Source organism: Quercus lobata, chromosome 6 (assembly GCF_001633185.2).
Source record: "Quercus lobata isolate SW786 chromosome 6, ValleyOak3.0 Primary Assembly, whole genome shotgun sequence".
NCBI classification, from domain to species: Eukaryota; Viridiplantae; Streptophyta; class Magnoliopsida; order Fagales; family Fagaceae; genus Quercus; species Quercus lobata.
In genome coordinates, this window is record NC_044909.1 from 31,765,858 (window position 1) to 31,790,121 (window position 24,264).

At 36.2% G+C, this 24,264-nt stretch overlaps 1 protein-coding gene and 1 long non-coding RNA gene across 7 annotated transcripts; one reads left to right on the plus strand and one right to left on the minus strand.

Annotated features, from left to right (window-relative positions):
- Nucleotides 1-1,797: 1,797 nt before the first annotated feature.
- On the plus strand, nucleotides 1,798-10,220 carry LOC115950556. Of its 5 annotated transcripts, XR_004083071.1 has the most exons (7): nucleotides 1,798-2,258; nucleotides 3,564-3,703; nucleotides 3,796-3,986; nucleotides 4,186-4,341; nucleotides 8,698-9,275; nucleotides 9,354-9,503; nucleotides 9,917-10,220. It is a non-coding gene; the product is annotated as an uncharacterized LOC115950556 (long non-coding RNA). The 5 variants fall into 5 exon arrangements; XR_004083068.1 differs by having other exon boundaries at nucleotides 8,698-9,503; XR_004083069.1 differs by having other exon boundaries at nucleotides 8,756-9,503.
- A 5,416-nt stretch (nucleotides 10,221-15,636) lies between these two features.
- On the minus strand, nucleotides 15,637-23,092 carry LOC115994989 (probable ATP synthase 24 kDa subunit, mitochondrial). Of its 2 annotated transcripts, none has more exons than XM_031119372.1 (7): nucleotides 22,909-23,092; nucleotides 21,639-21,732; nucleotides 20,999-21,143; nucleotides 19,376-19,486; nucleotides 19,064-19,210; nucleotides 16,791-16,913; nucleotides 15,637-15,881 (listed from the first exon to the last, which is right to left on the minus strand). In XM_031119372.1, exons 1-7 carry the CDS (start codon nucleotides 22,945-22,947, stop codon nucleotides 15,818-15,820), a joined length of 723 nt encoding a protein of 240 aa, XP_030975232.1. In that variant the 5' UTR covers nucleotides 22,948-23,092; the 3' UTR covers nucleotides 15,637-15,817. The 2 variants fall into 2 exon arrangements, with proteins under 2 accessions (XP_030975232.1, XP_030975231.1); XM_031119371.1 differs by having other exon boundaries at nucleotides 21,639-21,738; nucleotides 22,909-23,087.
- Between the last annotated feature and the right edge of the window lie 1,172 nt (nucleotides 23,093-24,264).

Below are 24,264 nucleotides of genomic sequence, written 5' to 3' on the forward strand. Positions count from 1 at the left end.
TCGGTTACAAGCTCCGATCCACAGCTCCAATCAGGCAAGCATCGATCTCCCTAGCTTCGATCCACAAGCACCGATCTCCCTAGCTCTGATCAGGCAAGCACCGATCTCCCTAGCTCCGATCTACAAGCATCGATCAGTTAGTGTATCTCCCTAGCTTCGATCAGGCAAGACCCATACCCACGAGCTTCGATCAGGCGAGACCCACGAGCTTCGATCAAGCAAGACCCACGAGCTCCGATCGTTCCAGTAAAGCACCGATTGTTCTGATAAGCACCGATCTGTCTCTTTGTTGTTTGTCCATTTGGGTTTGTTTGTGTGTGGGTGTGTTTGTGTATCTCTGTGTTTTTTTTTTTTTTTTTTGAGCAAGTGTATCTCTGTGTTGATTTGTCTGTGTGGATGTGTTTGTGTGTGGGTGTGTTTGTGTGCATCTGAGGAAAAAGAAGAAGATGAGAAGTTACTGAGTTTGTTGAGCCAGAGAAGAGAGAGAAAAAAAGGAGCAAATGGGAAATTAATAAAATAATAAATGGACGAGTTACAGTAACCGTGTATATTTACACGATTATTGTAGCTTGTGTAGAGATATACACATTTTTACACAATTTTAGAAGCACTGATGTGGAAGATTTTTGGGATAAAATGTGTAAAAATGGTTGCTTTTTGTATTTTGCAAAGGTTTACATGAGCTGGTGTGGATGCTCTAAGCACGATTGCAAAGTGTTGAAGTATATTTTCTTTGGATTGAGCACATTTTTTATTATGCCCATGAAATATGAGCAGACATTTTTTTTTTAATTCAATAGAGAGATGATTTGCATCTTAAAATTTTTCAATGAAAATATCAAACTAATAAAATTAGTTAAGCTACGACTACTATGAGATTCTTAAAAATAACCAAATCCCTCAAATAATTTCATTAGTTAACAAGGTTTTGAAACTATTTAGCAATCTAACAAATCAAGTCTGTTAGAGGGAGTTTCTGTCATTGAAATCGAGTCCGTAGAAATCGATTTCCTTTAAATTGAAATCAGTACTCTCTTAGCAAGAACAACTCTTCTTCTCCAACAATCAAAACTCTTCTCCTCCAACAAATCCAAGCAAAACCAGAGAGACCCATAACGAAATCAACAAACCCTCCTGATCAATGTCGTGATTGCGGTTCGGATGTTGACTCGGAACTCAGAGTCGGACTCGGCGAGCCTTGGCGATATTGTGTTCGGAACAGCGTGTTGGTTCATCTACGCCGGCGTGGTGCTTCCTTGTCCTCTTTGCTGGAGCTTGCAATGTGGGTTTGGGTGGGTTGAGGTTTCAGTGACGAAGAAGAAGCTTAGATTTGTATTCTTCGCTGTGTGGGTTTGGGTGGGTTGAGGTTTTAATGACGAAGAAGAAGCTCAGACTTGTGGGTTTGGGTGGGTTAAGGTTCAGTGACGAAGAAGCTCGGACTTCCTTTCACTTTAAGGAAAGAGCTTCATAGGCTCAAGTTCCATGCTTTGATGAGCACATAAAACGAGTTTTTTAGACTCGATTTGCTACAGTAAACTCTAGTCTAACAGACTCGAATTGTTAATTTCCTAAATAGTTTGGAAACCTTACTAACTAATAACTCGATTTATTACAGTAAACTCCAGTCTAACACACTCGAATTGTTAGTTTTTTAAATAGTTTGGAAACCTTGTTAACTAATGAAATTGTTGGAGGGATTTAGTTATTTTGAAAAAAAATCCGTACTATGCCGTGAGAAAAGATGATTGATACATTAGAGCAGGTGTAAAAACCCCCCGACTCTCTCTCTCTCTCTCTCTCTCTCTCTCTCTTTTCTCTCATCTCTTCCTCTCACCCCACTCTCTGTTTTGTTCTCTGTGATTTCTCTATCTCGGTCCATCTCACTCAGATCGGCGTGGAGGGTGTGGGGTTTGTGGAGATCGACGTGGTGGTGGGTTTGGGCTTATGGGGATCGGCGTTGTGGTGGGTCTGGATCGGCGTGGATCGGCACGGAGAAGGGTGTGGGTTTGTGGAGATCGGCATGGAGGAGGGTGTGGAGCAGTGGACAACGGCGTTTATGGTGGACATCGGCGTCTGTGGTGGAAAGTGGCGTAGTTTCTTAATTGATTTATCCTTGCAGTGATCTATTGTATTCTAGAAAATATTGATAGCTAAGTGCTGCATGGGAGAAGCAGCAAAAGGAAATTGAACAAACAAAAGACTTAATAAACAGGTTAGGTGCTGGAGCAAATCCCGGACGTGCCTCTTCTGCTGAAAAGGTACATTTTGATCTACTGAGCTTGTGAATAGTTAGGCGTGCAGAACTAATACTAACATACATCACTTCATCACAAAAACATGAAATATCCTGTTTTGGTTAGTAGTAGCTAATGATATTTATTTAGGATAGCAATTTGTGGGGCATTGTACATATAGGTGACGAAGTACATGTTTACTTATTCTCAACATCAACAATGCTAGAAAGACCATTGCACAAACCTGGTGCTTTAGTATCTCTTCAAGTTTTAACAGGACTGATGCAGTGATGAATAACTGTCAGTTACTGAAATGGTGCACTTATGCATATAAAAATCACAATGCATTTGAGGAGACCTCCTCCCCTTGCAAAAGCAAGGTGGAAAGTGAGGTTGTGGGTTCATGGCCCACCTGGTGTGTAATTATCAATTAAAAAACAATGCATTTGTGGAGCACTACTTGTTCAGGAGATATTTTATTTAATCTGTCTCCTAAAATGCGATTATAATACAACAGCTAAGGAACACCATGTGATGATGCTTTCTGATTTAAAGTTTGAATTATTTCTAAGAAAATTACCAACATCTATTTTTAAGAAATATTTAGTTTATGGCATTTGCTTGAAATTATCTTTTAGTTTTGGAACATACAAGCAAGTAGACGTACATCAGTCAAATGAAATGTTTTGTATAAAGCTTTTCACTGTGTTGCAATTAAATTATTGCTCAATATGAGTTAACACAAATGTGATGCAAGGAGCATCAAAATATTTTAAGATTTTGTGTTTGAATTTGAAATTAATCTGGAAGCATGCATGGAATGTGTCCCCATACTTAGTTGAAATTGTTGACTGGCAATAAAGTCTTGCCATTTTGTTTTGACTTGTTTTACAAAGCAAGCTTGATGTGTGGCAATGTTGCTTCAACATTTCCATATTGATTTAATCCCTGAACCCTATAAAACTAGGGATCTTGTAACGGTGAGGGTAGTATGATTTGGAATAAGAATTTTGTGTTGAGAATGTGCTTCTCCTTTGTTTGGTGGCAATGCCTATGGTTTCAAGGCAAATTATAGGTGGCGAAGCTCAGACTTTGTTCTGTTTATCTTTTTTGATACTCTTTTATCTCTATTCACCTGCACTTTCTACTTCAAAATGTTGCCTAAACTTCTCTTGTTAGTGATGATAACTTGAGATTATTTGAAGTCATTTGGAAATTTGGTTATTACTGAGATAAATATCTAGCTTCTATTACATGATTCATTCATGCTATTTTCTGGCTACTATAATTCCTTCCTAACTCTCTCTGATTGCTTTTGGGTGACAACAGAAGCTGGAGAGACTTCAAGAAGAGGATTTAGTAGAGAAGCCATTTCAAAGGAAACAGATGAAAATTAGGTTCCCTGAGCGTGGAAGAGGTGGAAGATCTGTTGTAACAATTAATAACTTCAAATTGGCTTTGGTGATAAGGTAAATTGACATACTTAATCAAACTAGTATGAGGGTTCTAGAAACATTGAACTGTCTATTTCTGATTTTTTATGTTTTATGAAATTGATAAGTTGTGTGGCTGGTGCTCTTCAACAAGGCAAATCTTACAATTGAAAGGGGAGAAAAAATTGCCATAAATGGCTCAAATGGATGTGGAAAGAGCACTTTGCTGAAAATGATAATGGGTTTAGAGAAGCCAAGAGGGGGGGAAGTTTTGCTTGGGGAGCATAATGTCCTACCAAACTATTTTGAGCAGAATCAGGTGTGTTAGTATCTACAATGTTGTATCTCTGATTTATCCAAGGATCATGGCATTTCTAGTTTTTCATGCTTAATTCTAAGCTCCAATGGTTTTACAAACATATACATGTACTTCACATAAATTTTTAAATATTTGGCATTTTATATGTTCTGCTAATTTATTGCTTGTGCTGACTGACACTGACCTACCTCTGTTTTAGGCTGAGGCATTTGATTTGAATAAAACAGTGCTTGAGACAGTAGGAGAAGCTGCAGAGGACTGGAGGAGTGATGACATAAAGGGACTCCTTGGGTGTTGTAATTTTTAAGCTGATATGCTTGAAAGAATGGTTTCTCTGTTGAGTGGTGGTGAGAAGGTAAACTAAAACTGTATGCTCTTATGTGATTTTGTATTATCCTTTTTTTTTTTTTTTTTTGAGAAACTGATTTTGTATTATCTCCTAGTGGACATTCATCTGGCATTTTTTTTTGATAAGTGGACATTCATCTAGCATCTTTTTTTTTTTTTTTTGATAAGTGGACATTCATCTGGCATCCATGTGTTACATAACAAGTTCTGTTTTGTGTTTCAGATCTTTAACTGGAAAATTTACTTATAAAATTTTTTTAAAAAAAATTAATGGGAAATGAATTTATTATTTTCTTAGTCTCTTGTATATACTCTAGAGTCTAGAGTGGTATTGTACTTTAATGGAAAGCAGAAATTATAACTAGCATGAATTTCCTAGTCTCTTGTATATATTTCATAATGCTAAGAGTACTATTGTAGTTTAATGGAAATCAGAAATTACCACCACCACAATCTGGTGGATTTCATTTCCGGTGATAGTTTGAGGATTTTTGGTCAAAGTCTTATGATTTCCTGAATGAAAACTGCTGAGATGATAGACAAAATATACAACTAAAAACCACCCCTGCAAAAGTAAAACTAATACAGCACCCCCAAACCCAATCACACCAGATCATCATAGCACCAGATGCTAGATGATAAGCACAGCAAGTCAGCAACCATCTTAGCCCACTTATACAAATTTTACTAGAGAAAATGGTAAAATGTTAATATATCCAATTAAATGCTAAAATTGAAATCAAAATCATCTGTCCTCCAAATGGGTCACCTTCATTTTAGTCCACAATACGTACCCTGGGATACCTACTCCCAAGTCCCAATATACTGGCGGATGCTTTGTTGCCTCAGCCTCCTCCACCTCCTCTGGCTCTGGCTCTGGATGGTTGAAGGGTTGGAGCTGCGGGTCAATGTCATCCCCTATTACATCTGCCTCTTCCTCCTCTACCTCTGTTACCTCAACCACCTCTGTCACCGTTGCCTCAGCCTCCTCCACCTCCTCTGCCTCTGCCTTTGGATGGTTGAAGGGCTGGAGCTGCGGGTCAATGTCATCCACTGTTACATCTGCCTCTTCCTCCTCTACCTCAGCCTTCTCTGCCACTGTTGCCTCAGCCTCCTCCACATCCTCTGCCTCTGCCATGGGAGGTAACAGAGAAGGAAGAGGCAGATGTAACAGTGGATGGCATAACGCTAACTAAATTTGTAGGTCTCTCCTCACTCTCCAAAACCTTTACACTAATGATTATTAAAGAATACAAACCTTCACACTGATTAAATTTTTGTAATTAACCAAGCTTTAACCAACTTATTATAATATAAATAGGTCCAATACAGTGAAAATAAATTATAATAATACATTGCACAAAAAGTACTCCACGGAAAATGTGCCGAGCAAGATATTTGCCATTGAGTATGTATTCTGAATCTTCTTCTTCTTTGTTTTTTGTTTTTTCTTCTTTTTGAGTATCCTTCTGAATCTTCTTCTTGAGTTCTATAATTACTATCTTCCACCATTGCCACACACACCACCGCTGCCACCACCACCACCACCCACAAAACCACCACAAAACCCACCGTAAACCACCAACAACAAAAAGAATCCCCACCACCAAACCCACCATTACTGCACTGTCATCAACCCCAACCACCATTGCCGCTGCCAAACCCAACACCCCGCCACACACCTCCACCACCACCACCACACACACCTCCACCACTAGCAACCCACAAAAGCATCATCACCACCACCACCAAACCCACCTTAAACCACCAAAAAAAAAAAAAAAAAAACCTATCGCCAAACCCACCATTACTACATCATCATCAACCTCAGCCCGCAAAACCTACTCTCTCATGACGCAAGAAACCCACAAGCGGCGAAACATGCATGAACACAGTTGCTTCTTACTTTGTAGAATTTTACCTAGCATGTTTTGTGCTTTAAATAGAAATGGTTAGGTGCGCTGTTTGCAAGTACAGGCGGAAACAGGTATGCGATGAAGGTTGTAGGTTCGGTGAAATTTTTCCTGAGAATGACACAAAATTCAAAACAATGGCGGATGTTTGGGGTATAAATTGCGTGAAAAGACAAGTTCTCTCTGTGGAGGCCCACGAAAGGCCAGAGTTGGTTTGCTCTTTGATGTTTGAAGTGAATCACAAATTAAGGGATTGGGTCCATGGTGTTCATGGCTATGTCCAACAGCTAGAGCAACAAGTGGCACAATTACAAGGTTGGCTTCAACTTGGGCCAAATCCCTACCCATTTCCACACTATCAGCCATTTACGGCCAAATCCTCTGCCTCTGCCTTCTGATGGTTGAAAGGCTGGGGTTGTGTGTCAATATCATTCATTGTTACATCTGCCTCTTCCTCCTCTACCTCTGTTATCTTTGCTACCTCTACCTCTGTTATCTCGGCCTTCTCTGCCACTGTTGCCTCAACCTCCTCCACATCCTCTGCCACTGGAGGTAACAGAGGAGGAAGAGGCAGATGTAACAGTGGATGACAATGGCCTGCAACCCAAGCCCTTTAACCATCCAGTGGCAGAGGCAGAGGATGTGGAGGAGGCTGAGGCAATAGTGGCAGAGAAGGCTGAGTCAACAGTGGCAGAGGCTGCAGAGATAACAGAGGTAGAGGTAGTAGAGATAGCAGAGGTAGAGGAGGAAGAGGCAGATGTAACAGTGGATGATATTGACCCACAGCCTCAGCCCTTCAACCATCAAAAGGCAGAGGATTTGGTCGGAAATGGCTGATAGTGTGGAAATGGGTAGGGATTTGGCCCAAGTTGAAGCCAACCTTGTAATTGTGCCACTTGTTGCTCTAGCTGTTGGACATAGCCATGAACACCATGGACCTGATCCCTTAATCTGTGATTCACTTCAAACATCAAAGAGCAAACCAACTCCAGTCTTTCGTGGGCCTCCACAGAAAAAACTTGTCTTTTCACGCAATTTATATCCCAAACATCTGCCATTGTTTTGAAATTCGTGTCATTCTCAGGAAAAATTTCACCGAACCTACAAACTTCATCGCATATCTGTTTCCGCCTATACTTGCAGACAACGCACCTACCATTTCTATTTAAAGCACAAAACATGCTAGGTAAAATTCTACAAAGTAAAAAGCAATTGTGTTCATGCATGTTTCGCCGCCTATGGGTTTCTTACGTCGTGAGAGAGTAGGTTTTGCAGGCCGGGGTTGATGACAATGTAGCAATGGTGGGTTTGGTGATGGGTTTTTTTTTTGGTGGTTTAAGGTGGGTTTGGTGATGGTGGTGATGCTTTTGTGGGTTGCTGGTAGTGGTGGTGGTGGTGGTGTGTGCGGTGGGATGGTGGGTTTGGCGGCGGCAGTGGTGGCTGGAGTTGATGACGGTGCAGTAATGGTGGGGATTCTTTTTGTTGTTGGTGGTTTACTGTGGGTTTTGCGGTGGTTTTGTGGGTGGCGGTGGTGGAAGAGAGTAATTATAGAACTGAAGAAGAAGATTCAGAAAAGTACTCAGAAAGAAGAAAAAACAAAGAAGAAGAAGATTCAGAATATGTACTCAATGGCAGATATCTTGTTTGGCACGTTTTCCGTGGAGTACTTTTTGTGAAATGTATTATTATAATTTATTTTCACTGTATTGGACCTATTTATATTATAATAAGTTGGTTAAAGCTTGGTTAATTACAAAAATTTAATTAGTGTGAAGGTTTGTGTTCTTTAATAATCATTAGTGTAAAGGTTTTGGAGAGTGAGGAGAGACCTACAAATTTAGTTAGCGTTATGCCATTCACTTGTGCAATGACATAACACTAGTTAAATTGAATAGTGGCACTCATCTTAAAAAAAAAAAAAAAAGAATAGTGGGTACTAGTTAAGTACGACCACAAAGTGTCAAATATATATTTCTTTTGCCTGATCGCATTTTCATTATGATTCATGTCTCAAAATATTTTTAATTACATTGCATGTGTTTTAACTAACATTATCATCCTATCAAAAAAAAAAAAAAAATCATATTACTTATTTTGGTAAAAAGTTGTATGAATAGTGTCGACTAAGAACGACTGCAATGTCAAAATATATTTTCTTTGGATTGAGCACATTTTTTATTATGCCCCTGAAATATGAGCATACGTTGTTGTTGTTGTTGTTGTTTTTTTATTTTTTTATTTTTTATTTTTTAAATGTGGATCTTAAAAATTTTCAATGAAAATATCAAACTAATAAAATTAGTTAAGCTACGACTACTATGAGATTCTTAACAATATGAGCATACATATTTGCTGTGGGAAAAGATGATTGATACATTAACTTACCAAAATCGGGAAGACTTTACCAAATGTATCTGGCCTTGTCAAGTATATATTTGTTTATTTGGTAGGGGTGGCAAAATCCGACACGACCCGCGAACCCGACACGGCTAACCTGTTTATAAACAGGTCATGGGTTGCGGCTAAACGGGTTCGGGTCAAATTCAGGTTGACACAGCTGACCTGTTTATTAAACGGATCGTGTTCGTGTTCAACCTATTGAACTCGTTTGACCGGATTAGCTTATAAAGGTAATTTTACAATTTTACCCTTAAAACCTAGGTATATAAGCTTAGCTATGGTTTATTCTCCTGCTCAAAACCAGACCTCATGCCTCTCTGGACCTTGTGTCTCTTCATTTTCATCAACCGTCAATACTCTGTCTCCTCCAACTCTTCTTCTTCTCTTCAAAACTCTAGCTGATCCTACAGATACAGATTCTACAATCTACACTATAAAATCAAAACCCTAGCCACCTCGTGTCTCTTAACCCTCTACTCTCTCTTCCCTTCAAATCCCTAGCCAACCCCTCTAATATCTCTTCCCCTCAAAACCGGGGCTGCCCTCTCTACTCTCTATTCTCCTTCACGACTTCACAGCTTCACCAGTTATTTTTCTTCAGCTTTCAACCACCGAATCCCCTAGCAAGGTATACATGTTATATATTTTTGTTTTGTTTTCTTATGAAATTTTCAGTAATTGTAGATTTTGTTTATTGTGTTAACAGTTAATCATTATCAGTTTGTATTCTTTATGCACAAAGGCTGGGAAAGAGTCTTCAGAAATAAAAACTTGAAGTTTGGTGCAGTGGACTCTCTGTCCTTGAAAATGCAGCAATTCCTTTCACCACAAATGCACAAAGGCTGGGAAAGCTAAGGTATAAATTCGCAGTTTTCTTTTGTTGCCATGAAAATTTTACATTTATTACTTTATCACTCTTCGATTTAAGATTATTGTAGTAAAGATGTAAAAGTTAAGTTATTGTAGATTTTGTTTATTGTGTTAACAGTTAATCATTATCAGTAATTGTAGATTTTATTTCTGAAGACTCTTTATGAACATGGAGAGAGTGGAGGACTTCAATTAACAGTTAATCATTATCATGTTGATTGTTTAGTACCAATAGTAGACTTGTTTGTATTCTTTTTGTTGATTTTAAAATAACTAGGTCTTGCTCTTATTTTGTTTGTTGCTTCGATGTTTTCTTGATAGCCTTATTCTATGCTGAGATGAATGTTATTCTGTTCTGAATGATAAGTTTTTAATGTTTCATTAAATTTTTTGATGTAGAACTTGCACAATCACAATTGGAAGAGCTCACTGAAGATATAATGAACATGAATATCAATAAGGATGAGCACATGGAAGAAACCTCTTCAATGGGACCCTCAATCTCTTCTAATCCAGTTTCTTAATCAGTGATGTCCTTTCCTTTTTGATGTGGCACTTGGATGGTTGGACTTAGATTTTGCCATCATGGAAATATTGATCTGCCATGTAATTATTTTGGTTTGTCTTTTAGTTTTTGATATGGCACTTGGATGCCATGTAATAATCTTGGTTTTTTATTATGGAACTTTGACATATTATTGAATTTGATCGTATGGAGGTTGGAACCTTTTGGACTAGTAATTTTATTTTGAAGGAATGAAAGAATTATTTGCTATTGTTATTATTTGAATTTTTATTAATTGATTTATGGTTGAATTATAAATTTAGATAAATGGGAGTTGATAGCAGGTTATTCGGGTTAAGTTTAATTAAATAGGTTGCTCAAGTCATAATCAAACAGGTTATTAACAGGTTATTTGTGTCGATCCTAATGTGACCTACTAATTAAACGGGTTAAACGTGTCGTGTCGAGTTATTTGTTTAATAAACAGGTTGTGTTAGGGTTGAGAAATTTTGACCTGTTTACTAAACAGGTCGGGTTCGGGTTGACTCATATAATATAATACTCACACCTCAATCCGACATGTGAACACGAATTGCCATCCCTACTATTTGGAGCTAGCACGGGAAAGCACAACTGTCAGCCTTTTTTAAAACAAAAAACAACTTTTGTACGGACGATTCTTCTTAAAACTTTATAAGTACGATCACCAAAAGTGTGAGTAAGTGGACAACTTTTGAATATTGGAATTGTAGATCTATATAGATTTACTATTTTTTTTTCACCATTTACAAATCGCTACGTAGATGAGGTGTCTAAAATTGTAAAAATTGTTGTGGTAGTAAACTTAGTCCAAAAGGGTCAAATGGGATTGTAGACCCATTGACCCACCATTTCTTTTTCATGATCACATTTTCATTGTGTTTTACATCACTTATGTTTTAACTAACACTAGTTTCTTTTATCCAAATAATAATAATAATAATAATAAATACTTGTCTATGAGCGCGTTCTGCTCGTGTTCAATACGTTCTGCTCGTGTTCAAATACCCTTTATGAATGAAGACAAATGAAATTGCAAAGGGGAAAAATCGTTCAATTATTCGAATGAGCAAATAAAAATAAATCCTATTTAAATGGGGCAGATAAAATAAAATAAAGCTTATTTGAAAAGAGTTTTTGTTTGTCACATTTTAGTTGAATGGCATTGTGACTTTTTTTCTAAAGCTTTATATATATTTGAAGAGAGTATTTATGTGTTACAATAATTATTTCCAACGGTCTTAGTTAAAGATTTGGAGCAAGGTTTTAGGATTCGTCAAAATTCTTGAATTAACATTTATCAATTAAAGAGCAAAACATAAAAACCTTTATATATGAATGAAAGGCAACCTCTAAACCTATCAAAACAAAAACAAAAAAACTCATTTTCTGTAATCTCATCCCCAATTTTTTCGTCTCTCTTAATCACCACCTCCAAAAACTTCTAGTGCTGTCATAAAACATTGCTTGAGTTTCAATTTGTGCCTGAGATTCTAGACATGATCTATCAATTCGTCTCGGTAAAGTTGTATTGTGCAATCAAATAAATGAAAATTTTAAAAAAGAAAAGAAAATAAAACAATTGGAAATGTGGAAAAGAGATGAGAGAATTAATTACCATCATTTTGAGAGTGGAGGAATGGAATTGTAGAGCCAATGCCAGGACCACGCTAATTCAAATTTTAATACACAGATCACCAGCAATTAAAAAAATATAAAAATTGATGTAAACTAATAAGACATTTTGAAATTTTTGCACCGATAAATGGAGATGTTTGTTGAGTCGTTCTCTTTGTAGTTTTTTGTGTTTGTCCATGCATGTCCCTCGACACCAACAAATAAATTCAAAAAATCGATACAAAAACAAAAACTAAAGCCTTTTGTATTCTATATCGGTATGAAATGCCTTTTCTATTTGACTTAACAATTAGTTACATGACTCGGACCAGCCTTTTCTCTTACTATTAGTATAAAGTATTAAGGTTTTATTTATTTATTTATTTTGTTTAAATGTCAAATAAAATTTTTTTTTTTTCTTCCTCAAAAAAAAAAAAATTTTTTTTTATTAGCCACGTCAAAATATTGGGACAAAAAATGTATTAATTTCTATGATTATTTTCCTTATATATCCCCCCCCCCCCCCCGGAAAAAAAAAAAACGCTTGCCCAAGAAGTATCGAGGGAGGTTTCTTCCTTTTGTGTATATATATTTTGATTTGAGGGCAGTGGATAAGTGTGTGTGTATATACATATACACACATATAAGACCTAGGGCTTTGAAATTACTTTACAACGACTGGGACAGCGTTCAGAGAGAGAGAGTTGAAAGAAACATGGAGAGTGAGAGTTGGAGGAAGTGTTCCAATTTAGAATTAGCGGATGAATTGTTGGAAGAAATTCTATTGAGGCTTCCAGTGAAATCTATTGTACGTTTCAAGTGCGTGAAAAAGTCATGGTATATAGTCTTTTTGAAAACCCTTGTTTCATTGCCAAGCACCACCGCCTCCGTTGTTGTTCTGATCAAACGAGTCCAAGTTTACTGAGCATGAGACTCCTACCAAATATGCGTGGTTGCATTAATGGCATCATTTGCATTGGCAGTTCCTTTGGTGATAGCTTTAAAGGCTTTTTCTTATGGAATCCTGCAATCCGTTAATATAAGGTTGTTCCTTATCCTAGAAATTGCCTCAAATTTCAATTGTGACTTGGAGAGTCAATTAAGTTTCCTAATTGAATAAAGAAAAATTAATTTGGGTTTCCTTGTTGTAGAAGAAAAGACTATTCCTTGGTTTGGAAGGAAGTCTATTCCTTATTAAAGAGGTAATGTATTCATAGTTTAAGAGAAAGTAGATTCCTTGTTAAAGAGGTAATGTATTCCTAATTCAATAAGGAATAGCGAAAAACTCTTATAAATAGACAATGTTACAAAGAATTATATGGTTTTGGCCCAAGGGTCCTCTCTATGGGGAGAGGGAAAATAGTGCATGAAATCAAGAGAGAGAAAATAGATTTTCGCTTGGGAGGAATGCAAGAGGAAGGAAAGAGTAAGGTACTGCCGTTTGGATTGCTAATATTTGTGATAATATAATTTGGGACCCAACAACTTCCTCCATGTGCCCTTACTCTCTACCCCCATCTCTTCTACACTGATGTCAACTATACATCTGGTTATGATAACAATTCTAATGACTCCAAAGTTGTTAGAATTGTCACTTATAAGAGACATGCGGACCACATAATGGTAGAAAACACTTTTGTTCATGTTTACACCCTAAGTACTGATTCCTGGAGGCAAATAATCAACCCCAAATTTGATTGTTTGAACATTATCTACAAGAATAATTTTGATGAAAAATACTTGAATGGATTTTATTATTGGCACGGTACCATCAAGGACAGGGATTATGAGGTAATCATAGGCTTTGATATGAGCCGGGAGGTATTCATAGGCTTTGATATGGGCCGGGAGGTATTTCGAATTACAAGGATGCCAACATATTACAATTTGCCTTCTTTTGCTGTCTTTAATGACTGTCATGCTTTCATTTTTTATGATAATCAAAAGACGGTCTTTAAGATACGGGTGACCCCTCCACTTGGACTTGGGGGGTTTAAGCTTTTGACCAAACAAATTGACGTAGGACCCATTTCAGGAATTAGTAGGCCACTTGGATTTGCAAAAAATGGAGAGCTTCTTCTCCTACTTCGTCACGATAATCAGACAATAGTCTTTTATAACATTATTTTTCAAGAAATTATTAAAAATCTCCCACTTATAGATTTTCCTAAATCTTTCGTAACTTCACAAGCTATACCTTACGTGGAGAGTCTAGTTTCATTCATGGGTGAAAATCTGTATGCCTCAACTCATTATTATTATTATTATTATTATTAGTATAGCTTAGGCTAATTTTTTTTTTTTTTTTTTTTTAATTTTAAATTTTCCTTAGTAATAATTTTTCACAACGGAATGTGTGATTTAGAGAAGATTATATCTCATATTATATGGATGGTGTGTTTATTAAATTTCAATTCCTTATTATTGTTCAATCTCTGCAATTTGACAATGGTTCAATAATTTGTTAATTTGTTACGCATTGGGATTGTGATTGAATTTTGGTGGAAGAGGTAAAATCATGTGAAACAATTTTCTTATTATATAATTGATTCTTAATTTGTTAGTTGGGATTCTCATTCTGTGTTAAGGTGAATTTAAATAGAGAATGTGTATCAAGAAGGTACTTTTAACCTTATGGGTTCTGTCTCATAGCATTTCAATTAGTTGTGACTTGTGAAAACTTATAAGGATGATTCTGAAGCCATTAAGTGGAACCTATAACTCTCTACCCAACCATTCGTATATTCTCCCATCTCTACGTCCATTTATTTCTTTTACTTTAATGCTTCCATATGCTACTATCATTTTCTCATCCCTAGGTGCATTTCCAAGCTCAAAAGTTATAGTGGCGAATGAATTCAGAAAAGTATCAATTTAGAGTATGATCTTATTTTTTTCTTACCAATTCAATAAAGCATTATTTAAATGATTTGGTTTGACAATTGCCAATTTTTATTCTCATTCTAGTTCTAATGAATGAAAGATGAACAGGGTAAAAAGATAAAACTAAAAGCTTAACCCAATTAAGTAAAAATAAGGAAACAACAAACAATGAGTTTCTCTTGTAGCAACTGAAGTTGGCCATCAACATCCTTTGCTCAGTAGAATTGTTTTGTCCCTTCTTACAGAAAGGAGTTGTTTTGTCCCCTTGGAGTAACAAGGTTATTCCTCGGCTAGTGAGTTTAACAAACACGTAGAGCTCAAACATTTTAAAAAGATTGAAACCAATTGAGAATGTCCTTTTTTTTTTAATATAAGGCATCAGTAGCTCTCTTGCTGCAACAAAGACAAACTCTAAGGCCCCCTTTCACTTTCATGACTTTTTTTTTGGGTGGATGTAGGCTCCCTTCATGAACTTGAAGTCTTAAATGCTATTGAGTGGACAACTATTTAATAATTGTTGATAGCAGAAATCGCATTCTTACATTCACCTTCAAACTCGACCTGAAAAATGCACAGTTCCCTTGCAAACGTTACTGCTCTATCATACGAAGTCTATTTTATATATGTTGTGTGGAAATGAAATTGAAATAAGTCCCTCTATTGCTTCCTGTAGCCTAATAAAAAATATAGACTAGTGATGAAAATCTTAAAAGACAGTCCCTAGATGTGAGATTTGTACCATTAATGTTGCTTGAACACCTATTTAGAACTGTATATGCAAAGCAAAAGTAGTAACTGGAAGTAACTGTTATGGTCTTTAACGCCAGTGTGTACCAGCTAGTATGGGAATATGATTCAAAGCATGAATTTCTATATGAAGCTCAAACCCTACGATAATGGGATTAGTGAATAACTAAGGCAACGATTTATCCATATGTTACTTTGCTAGAGATTTCAAAAATGCTTTCTAGAGTTCCTAAATAAAAGCTTCACAAAAAATGTAATTACAAATCATGGGATTTGAATCCTTTGGATCTCAAATCCTGTGATTTGTAAAAGATTTGCAATCTTGTAATAACTACACAAACTTATTTTGAATTCATTGACCAGATATCCATATCCAAGTATACAAGAGTTACAAAGAAAAATGGAGATTCACTCTCCAATGTCCATTTCCCAAACAAAAATTGAGGGTTTTCACTCTGCCCAAACAATTATTTAACCCCAAACAAACAAGTACAAGGCAAATCTCAATCTTAGATAAAGTTTCGGATATCCAACGACTTCGGATCAACCATTTGCTCATCCTTGAATTCCTCCCTGAAATCAAACCAAGACCATGTATTAATTTCAAATCAGTTAAGGTTAATATTCTGCAGAGATGTCTACTAAACAGACAAATAGTATAACGAATGTGGCTTCCAGTAATATTATTAATCTAACTTGGCCACATTGGTCTACTGAGAACCTATCACCCTGGATGTAAATAATGGACCAATACAGACTTTGCAACTTAGCTGGGGCCTCCAAATTGTCATTGGCCTCTGAATTTGAACAATTTCAAAAAAAAAAAAAAAAAAAAACTAATCCCCATATAGAAACCACCTCAATCAGCACCAGACTCACTAAATTTCAACATGGTCAGCATTACATTATATCAGAAGAATCCTCTCCGCTCCTCTCAATCTCTTTTCCAACAAATATATATGCTAATCTATATAAGAAGTTATACTTACAAATTTAGTTTGTTTTGTATGCATTCCTTAAAAACGGGATCAAATCAATGCATTGCCAACTTTCGGCCCTTATTCCCCCCCAACCCCCACCCCCACTAAGAGACTTGAGAGACCCAAGGCATAAAGACCCTTGCACATATTTCAATGGTTAAAAATCTTAACAATAAGTTTTGGCCCCTAGGGGAGGGAGGAGGAATGAAAGATTCAAACTAGTGACCTCTCTTCATGAGGCATGGTCTGTAGCCAATTGTGCTACCCTGGTGGTCTCAATAGTTGAAATCCATTTTTGCACAAAACCATATTCATAGCTATTTATCAAAATCAACAAAGGGATCAGATTGAATTTTCTCCGAAGCAAAGAGTCAAGGCTCACAAAGAATTCCCAGAAATTTTGATCTCCCAATCATCTAGGAGACCCAGAATGGTCTGCCAGAAATTGACTTTCAAGGAAAAAAAGTGATTAGAATAAGATTGTCAGCAAGCATCAACATACCGCTTCTTTTGAGTTTCCATTGCTTCAAGAGTATCCTTCTTCAATTCCTCTAGCTGTGCTTTGGCAATTTTGAGTTCTAGCTGTTCTTCATACTTGGGCAAATCTTCCTTTCGAATTCCAAGCCTGGAAAGATTAGGGAAGGAAGAAAAAAAAGCAATGAAATCTACATCACACCTCAACTAGAGAAGCAACAAAAAAGTACCAGAGATACCATCACTAAAATCTGAGATTTGCTACCATTCATAATTAAATACAGTAGGTAAAACAGAAAATGCTACAGCCAGTCTGACGTATGGCCCAGAGTTCAGACAAGTCATCAACCAGATCAACTACCAGTAGGCCTCAACAATCCTAGTGTTAATAATAATATTTTTTTTTGATAAGTAAGAATGATATATATACGAAAGGCTACTCTATGCATGAGGAACATAGAGCAAACCTAGAAAATACAAGAAAAGGAAAACAGAGAAAAACAAAAATGAAAACCAAACAATAGAAAAATTACAAAATAGAAAGCGAGCAAAGAAAAGAAGGGAGGGAATCACCAGACGTGAGTCCCCACACCCGAGACCAATCAAAAAGAGTTCCACTAAAAGAAGCAAGCATCTGATCACTGGAACTATCCAAATCCTCAAAAGTCCTCCGATTCCGTTCCTTCCAAATACACCAAAGGATGCACAATGGGACTAAGTTCCAAATCTGAGACGAATGCTTCCCCAGCCAATTCCACCAGCCAAAGAGCAAGTCTGGAATTGATCTAGGAATAACCCAAGACAAGCCAAAAGTTATAAAGACAAAGCTCCATAACCGATAAGCCATCTCACAATGAAGAAGTAAGTGGTCAACTGTCCTTCCACAATGACGACACATAATGCACCAATCCACAAAAACCAATCCTTAATCTCAAGTTATCTCCCGTTAGGATCTTATTCCAAGCTACACACCAAACAAAAAAAGAAACTCGCCTAGGGGCCTTTGCTCTCCAAATAGCTTTCCAAGGAAAGACAGTTGAGGGAGAATCCCTTAATTTGTTATAAAACGACCGGATGTCAAAAACCCCATTAGGCTTCAATTTCCATCTCATCCGGTCTCCAACATCCATAGGAGGAGTATTGGCTCCCAATATACAAAGGAAATGCAGCCCTTCATCCATCTCCCAATCATTAAAATCTCTAATAAAAAGGACATCCCAAGTTCTTCTCTCCTCCGCCCCCTGCCTTAGCAAAGAAGCTTCAACAGAAACCTCCTTATCAATGGCAATACCATACAGCCTTGGAAAAGCCAATTGAAAGGGTTGATCCCCATACCACCCATCTTGCCAAAACCTCTTAGTGTTAATAATTCAAAGAGTGAAAAACTTCAAAAAAGGAATAAGCAATTCACCTCAATATTCACACAACCATGTAAAGTAAAAGGGAACACATAGAAAGCCTAAAAGGAGAAAGAAGTTAATTCAAACAAAAAAATTTAACTGAATAATAGAACCATACTAAACTCATCCTTAACAGATAAACGTGTTGAATAAGTGATCACATAAAGCAAGCAATGCTATATCTCACACGAAAACTCCAACTTCATTAATCAACCTGTAACCTTTTACCAGTGAAGATGAATAGAAATAAAAGTGCATGGGTTCACACACATCGATATATTTCTTTTATCATATAATTTTCTCAGAATAGCAAACAGAGTCGCATGAAGAAACAAAAGAATTATTTTGAGCTATCCAAAAGGAAAGACTTCTTATTGCTTTCTTAAAATAATAATAAAAATAAAAAATGAAAAAGTGAGTTGCATACAAAAACCAATCCTATATTTTCACTCCATTGAAAAATTCAAATGTTGTGTAAGACACTAATTTAGCCGGTACGACAATGCTTTATATCTTGAAATTTCATTCCCTTTCCTAAAAATCATATATTAAAGACAAATACCCTCCCAGAAGGAACTACTTTAATTGCTACAGACATGCCAACTCTTTGAACCAGAGCACTAATAATTCGTATGATGTAACCGTGAAAAACAGTAAGAACATATAAGTACATTGATATACACATCAGTGATCAGATGAGCCCACATAAGCCTAAGGACCAATGGAAAGTAAGATGATCTTACTACAAAACACAACAAAGCCTGTGTACACCTAGCAAACACTTTATAGCTAGCTAAGTGGAACAACTTTAGATGCACCATAGATCAAGTTAAAAAGTTACTGATATTCCCCCAAAAATAAAAAAAGGTACGAAGTTCAAATAGGTTAAGATGGCAATTACTTCTTATTGATTTTATCAAACTCAGCCATAAGAACAGCCATTCCTTTCTTGTCATTCCTCATAAGGGGCTTTTTGAGTTCTTTTTCAACTTTTTCCAGTGCATCAAACATCATTGCCTCTGCACCAAGTTCATCTGTGAGACCCCTCCTGCAACAACAAAAAAATATATGTATGTAAGCATGAATAACATGTGATGTAGAAATAAAGGTATTTAGAATCCTACAAATAGCTTTCAGCAGGAAAATTTATTAGCCACACTGGTCATATCTAAAGTAGAGGATGCAATAAGGTGAATAACAGAATATCACATACTTAATTCGTATTTCCTTCAATGTCAACAGATATGATCGTGCATCAGGAATATCTTGAGTTCGTGATTGTATGGTGAACTGAATCCTTTGGGATTCTGAGAACAAGTCAGCCCTGCAGAAAGCACAGCAGAAATGAATAGGCGAATTCATCATACTTAATAAAGGTTACACCAAGTGCATAAAAATGAAAGTGATTCACCCACCAAACAGATACAAACTTATTCTTCACTTCTTGTACAGTGATATATAAGCAGTTGAGGAAGGATGTTAATCACACTATTAACAGGATGCTTACTAGTATCATTAATCAAATCTAATGTATTATATAATATCATTATGCATGTGATATTCCATAAATGCAGCCAAGCCAAGCCAGGAATGCCCAAATTTATCAACATATTTAATGTCAATCATGAAATCCAAATTTTCACTTTTGACTTGGCACTATCACTGTGTGTGTGTTTAAAAAGTTTTAATTTCAAGAGCGTGGACCAATAAGTTTTTAACAATGCATAACTGTTCCATCTTGAGCCAATCTAATGTATTATATAATATCATTATGCATGTGATATTCCATAAGTGCAGCCAAGCCAGGAATGCCCAAATTTATCAACATATTTAATGTCAATCATGAAATCCAAATTTTCACTTTTGACTTGGCACTATCACTGTGTGTGTGTTAAAAAAGTTTTAATTTCAAGAGCGTGGACCAATAAGTTTTTAACAATGCATAACTGTTCCATCTTGAGCCAATTCAAATGATAACTGTGAAATGAAGGATTCCCAATCAAAAGGCACAATATTCTAATTCATGTTCAATATTTTCCTGAACAAGAAGTAAAAAGGGGGGGAATAGATACACACAGAAAGAGGATACAAGAGAACAAAGCTACCTATAATATATGGAACAGTTCAGATTATCCAACAACAGTGGCTCAGATGAATGGGGAAAAATGATTTATCCCTATGATCTCATCAAACTTTTGCATGATTTTATTTTTACAATTGAATTGTGAAAAAAAAAAACTTGAGCATGAGTGAAGTCTCAAATGAAATTCTAAGAGTGTGTAAAAAATGAGCACAACTAACGATAGCATTTTGTAGATGCTTCTGGAGTTGGGAATTAAGAATACTTAGGAAAAAGATATTAATATATAATTAGTAAACCTTTTAAGTCTAATTAAGATGCATCCTATCATCATTCTTAAATTGATTTCACCCTTTTTTTATTGGAATTTTTATAACCCTTCCCAGTGCTATTGTTTACCCCAACCCCCAAAATATAAAAGTAGTTTTGTTCCTTTTCTACCAGCTTCCTTTACATTACTTGCCACTCCTTACATATGTTTTTCCTCCAATTTTGCAGTAGTACAAGATGCATGAATAGATGCATAATAGCAACATACATACATATCACTATTATATAAATACCCCCTTGAAATTTGCACAACAGAAACATTTTGAAAAATTAACGAATGCATGCTGATGAGCTTTGACTCAAATAACATTTCCCCCAAAAGATCCACTAGTTGCATAAACTAATTACCAAATAAATAAAATTTAATGCATGCATACACATAAACAGGTGAAAAAAGGTGAAGGGTAAAAGAAAACAAATACTTACTTTTCTCTTACTGTCTTCATGACCTTGGCATACTGAGCAACAGCAGCTGGATCTTCCGGGTCAATAGTGATTTTCTCCTTGCGAAGTATCCCCATGGCTGCCTCAAATTTATTCTTAACCTCAAGAAAGATGCCCTTCAACATTTCTATTGGGTTCAAATGTAATCATTTGTCAGTTAAAAGTTCGTGCAGGCAAAGAATTCATTGATAAAATAAAAAAACACGTACCAAAAATTTAACAAAAATCTATTAGTAATGGATCATTAATACATCAATATATGATGACAATCATCATACATAGCAACATTTGACAGATCCATCAAAAGAATGGTCCCAAACAGTGGATGCCGTGAAATGATTATGAATATTAATGTCATAGTTCAACTTTCCACAGTAACCATTCTGCGTGATCATAGAGATATCTTTAACATACATGAATACATGTGTTCACAATTTACAACAAAAATCCTAGAAATCTTAACATATGCACGTTATAAGCATGGACTGACAAATAAGACACATGATTTGGGCACATGACTGTTTATGCAAATACACACATGCAGTTACATGCCATGTGATGAAAAGCATTTAAAAGCACTAATAATTGATGGCAACAACAAGAAACCTTCATATTCACTTACCATCTCCCTTTAGAACAGGGCGATCAGCTTGTTTGGCAAAGCAACGGGCTGGAATAGCATGTGTTTGTTGAAAGGTGATTTGGCTACCACAAAACTGTATCTAAAAGAAAAGAAAAAGTGAGAAAGAACAAGAAGAATAAAAATAGAGTATAAAGTCAACTCATTGCATGGACCAAATCCTATAAAATAGTAAGCAAATATATATACACATAGCACATATATACACACATTCATATATGTACATATATATATTGACATGAGTGAGAGAAAGAATTAAAAGTATTGGAGCTTTGTGCAATTTAAGTTCCATGATAAGAAGCAAATTAATTTTACTCAAAACTGCAGCCAAATCTTACAAAACATCACCAACTAAGAGAATGGAATGTGGGAATTTTGTTTGGGGGAGTGGGGGGGGGGGGGGATTGTCAACTTGCATCAAAACACGCTACATTGTAGTTAATTATCATCTTACATGTATGTTAAGAACTGTAGGAGATGGGAATTAGATGAAATGAGGCGGAAAGGTAGCCAGAATGCACTAAACTTTAGTACATTTTCCTCCATATTCCCTTTTCCTTTACTCTCTCTCTCCATCTAAACATAGGTAATTTTTTTCAAAACAATAGGTCACATAAACATAATTTAGTTCCTCACGCCACCTTATCTAACTACAACACACACACAATAACCGTTTTACAACTATTACACCTACATTACTGTTATTGTTTTTGGATTAAAAAACATTGACACAAACCACCCTTCATTTTTATTCATTTCATTTCCCATCACACAATGTATATTTTTACAAAAGGATGAATCCAACTAAATATCAATTTCTGCCTTCACACTATCGTTGCCATGCCGATTATTTTACCCATTTGCTACACATATAGAATTTCTAACACTGATAAGCCCACTCACACACACACACACACACACACAAACATCAAATAAAAAAAAATAAAAAAAATCATGCTTTTACACAATTTTCAAACCCTAACAATCCACCATTTCCTACACTCCAAACCCTAAACTTCTACACACCCAACAGATCCACAATAATAATCCATCGAACAAAGAAACCCTAACGCACTGTTTGGTTAGTAAGAAACGGAAACAAAAATTCATCATTTCGCAGATCTAATACACTATTCTCTTTGGCATCCCTAAAAAGTTTGCATTTTCAGAGTATCCAAACAGATTCAAGACTCAAAAAAAAAAAAAAAAAAAAGCTTGGTCAACAAAATCGAAGATTTGAGAAAAGCAAGACCTGTTTGGATTTGGACAAAAGGCGGGACGAGAAAGCCATGATCGGAGTAGACACTCAGCGGCGTCGTTTTGAGCTGCTTCTTCTTGTTTGGAGCTGTTTTGGTTGATAGGGTGTGTTTGTGTGAGCTGTGCCTTTGTTGCGTTGAGACTCTGAGAGAGTGGAAAAAAAAAAAAAAAAACCAAAAAACAAAATGTTACTGTGTGATAGCTGAGTAGGTTTTCCTTATATAAACACCGTTTGATCTTCTTCATATTCAACTATCCCATATCAACGGTCCTCACTGCTTAATAGTTTTCTTCTTCTCCAAAAAAAAAAAAAAAAACTGCTTAATAATGTAAACGATTTTTTTTTTCTTTTTTCTAAGAAGTGGGAGGGAAATTGGAGATGATTTATTTTTATGGTGAAGATTTGGTTGAGAGTTTTTTTTTTTTTTTTTTTTTTCCTGTGTCATCTAATTTAAATTTTTAGGTGATGATTTAAAAAAAATTATTAACTAATATTTTACTTTTTTTAATTATAAGTTTAGTGTCCCTTCTAAATCAGTAGTAGAATTACTAGATTAGTAATTGTTGAAGGCCAAAATTTCACAAGAAAGCCCATCCCATGAAAAATAAAGAAGGCCCAATTCAAGCAGCAAGAAGAATCAACATTAAGGCCCAATTTATATTCAGATTTCCAGCAAAAAGGTCATCAAAAAGTCCAGCAAGATTCAGTGAAAGAATTGGGCCGGGATACCCAGAGGCTGCCAGAGGCCCGGGATCCTCAGGTAATGCAGGACAGCTGCTGTAGGATTGAGACAACTCAAGAAAGGTACCACGAAATACAAGAAATGAAGAACAGAGATGTCCTTCTCAAGTACCCACTGGTGCAACAAAGAATCAGAAAGTATAGAGCAAACATTCATGAACAAAGGAGCTGTACCACAAGGAACCAAGAATGAGAAAATCATACGTAGAAGCAACTGGAAGAGAACTTTCAACCCAGCAGTAAAAGATTCCAACTATTTGGGAATAATGACAGCAAGGAAATACAAACGCAGCTGAGTCTGAAAAGTGAGAAATCTTGAAGGAAGAGAGATTGAAGGCTAGGACGCCTCGGAATGGAAAGTCAGCAAGTGACTTTTAGAGAAACAGTATTAAAAGATGAAAACCATGAGAAAAAGGGGAAGAGACCAGCCCTTGAGCAACTGTCACAGCACGAGCTCTAAGGGGCAAAAGAGAGAAATCACTAGTACCATGGAGCCCTAGAAAACACACTATAAAAGGAAGAGAAAACCTATGTTGAAGAGGAGAAAATTTTCAGTATGAAGAATATCATAACAGAGTCATTAGAACTCTGTAAAATTTAAGAAAAACA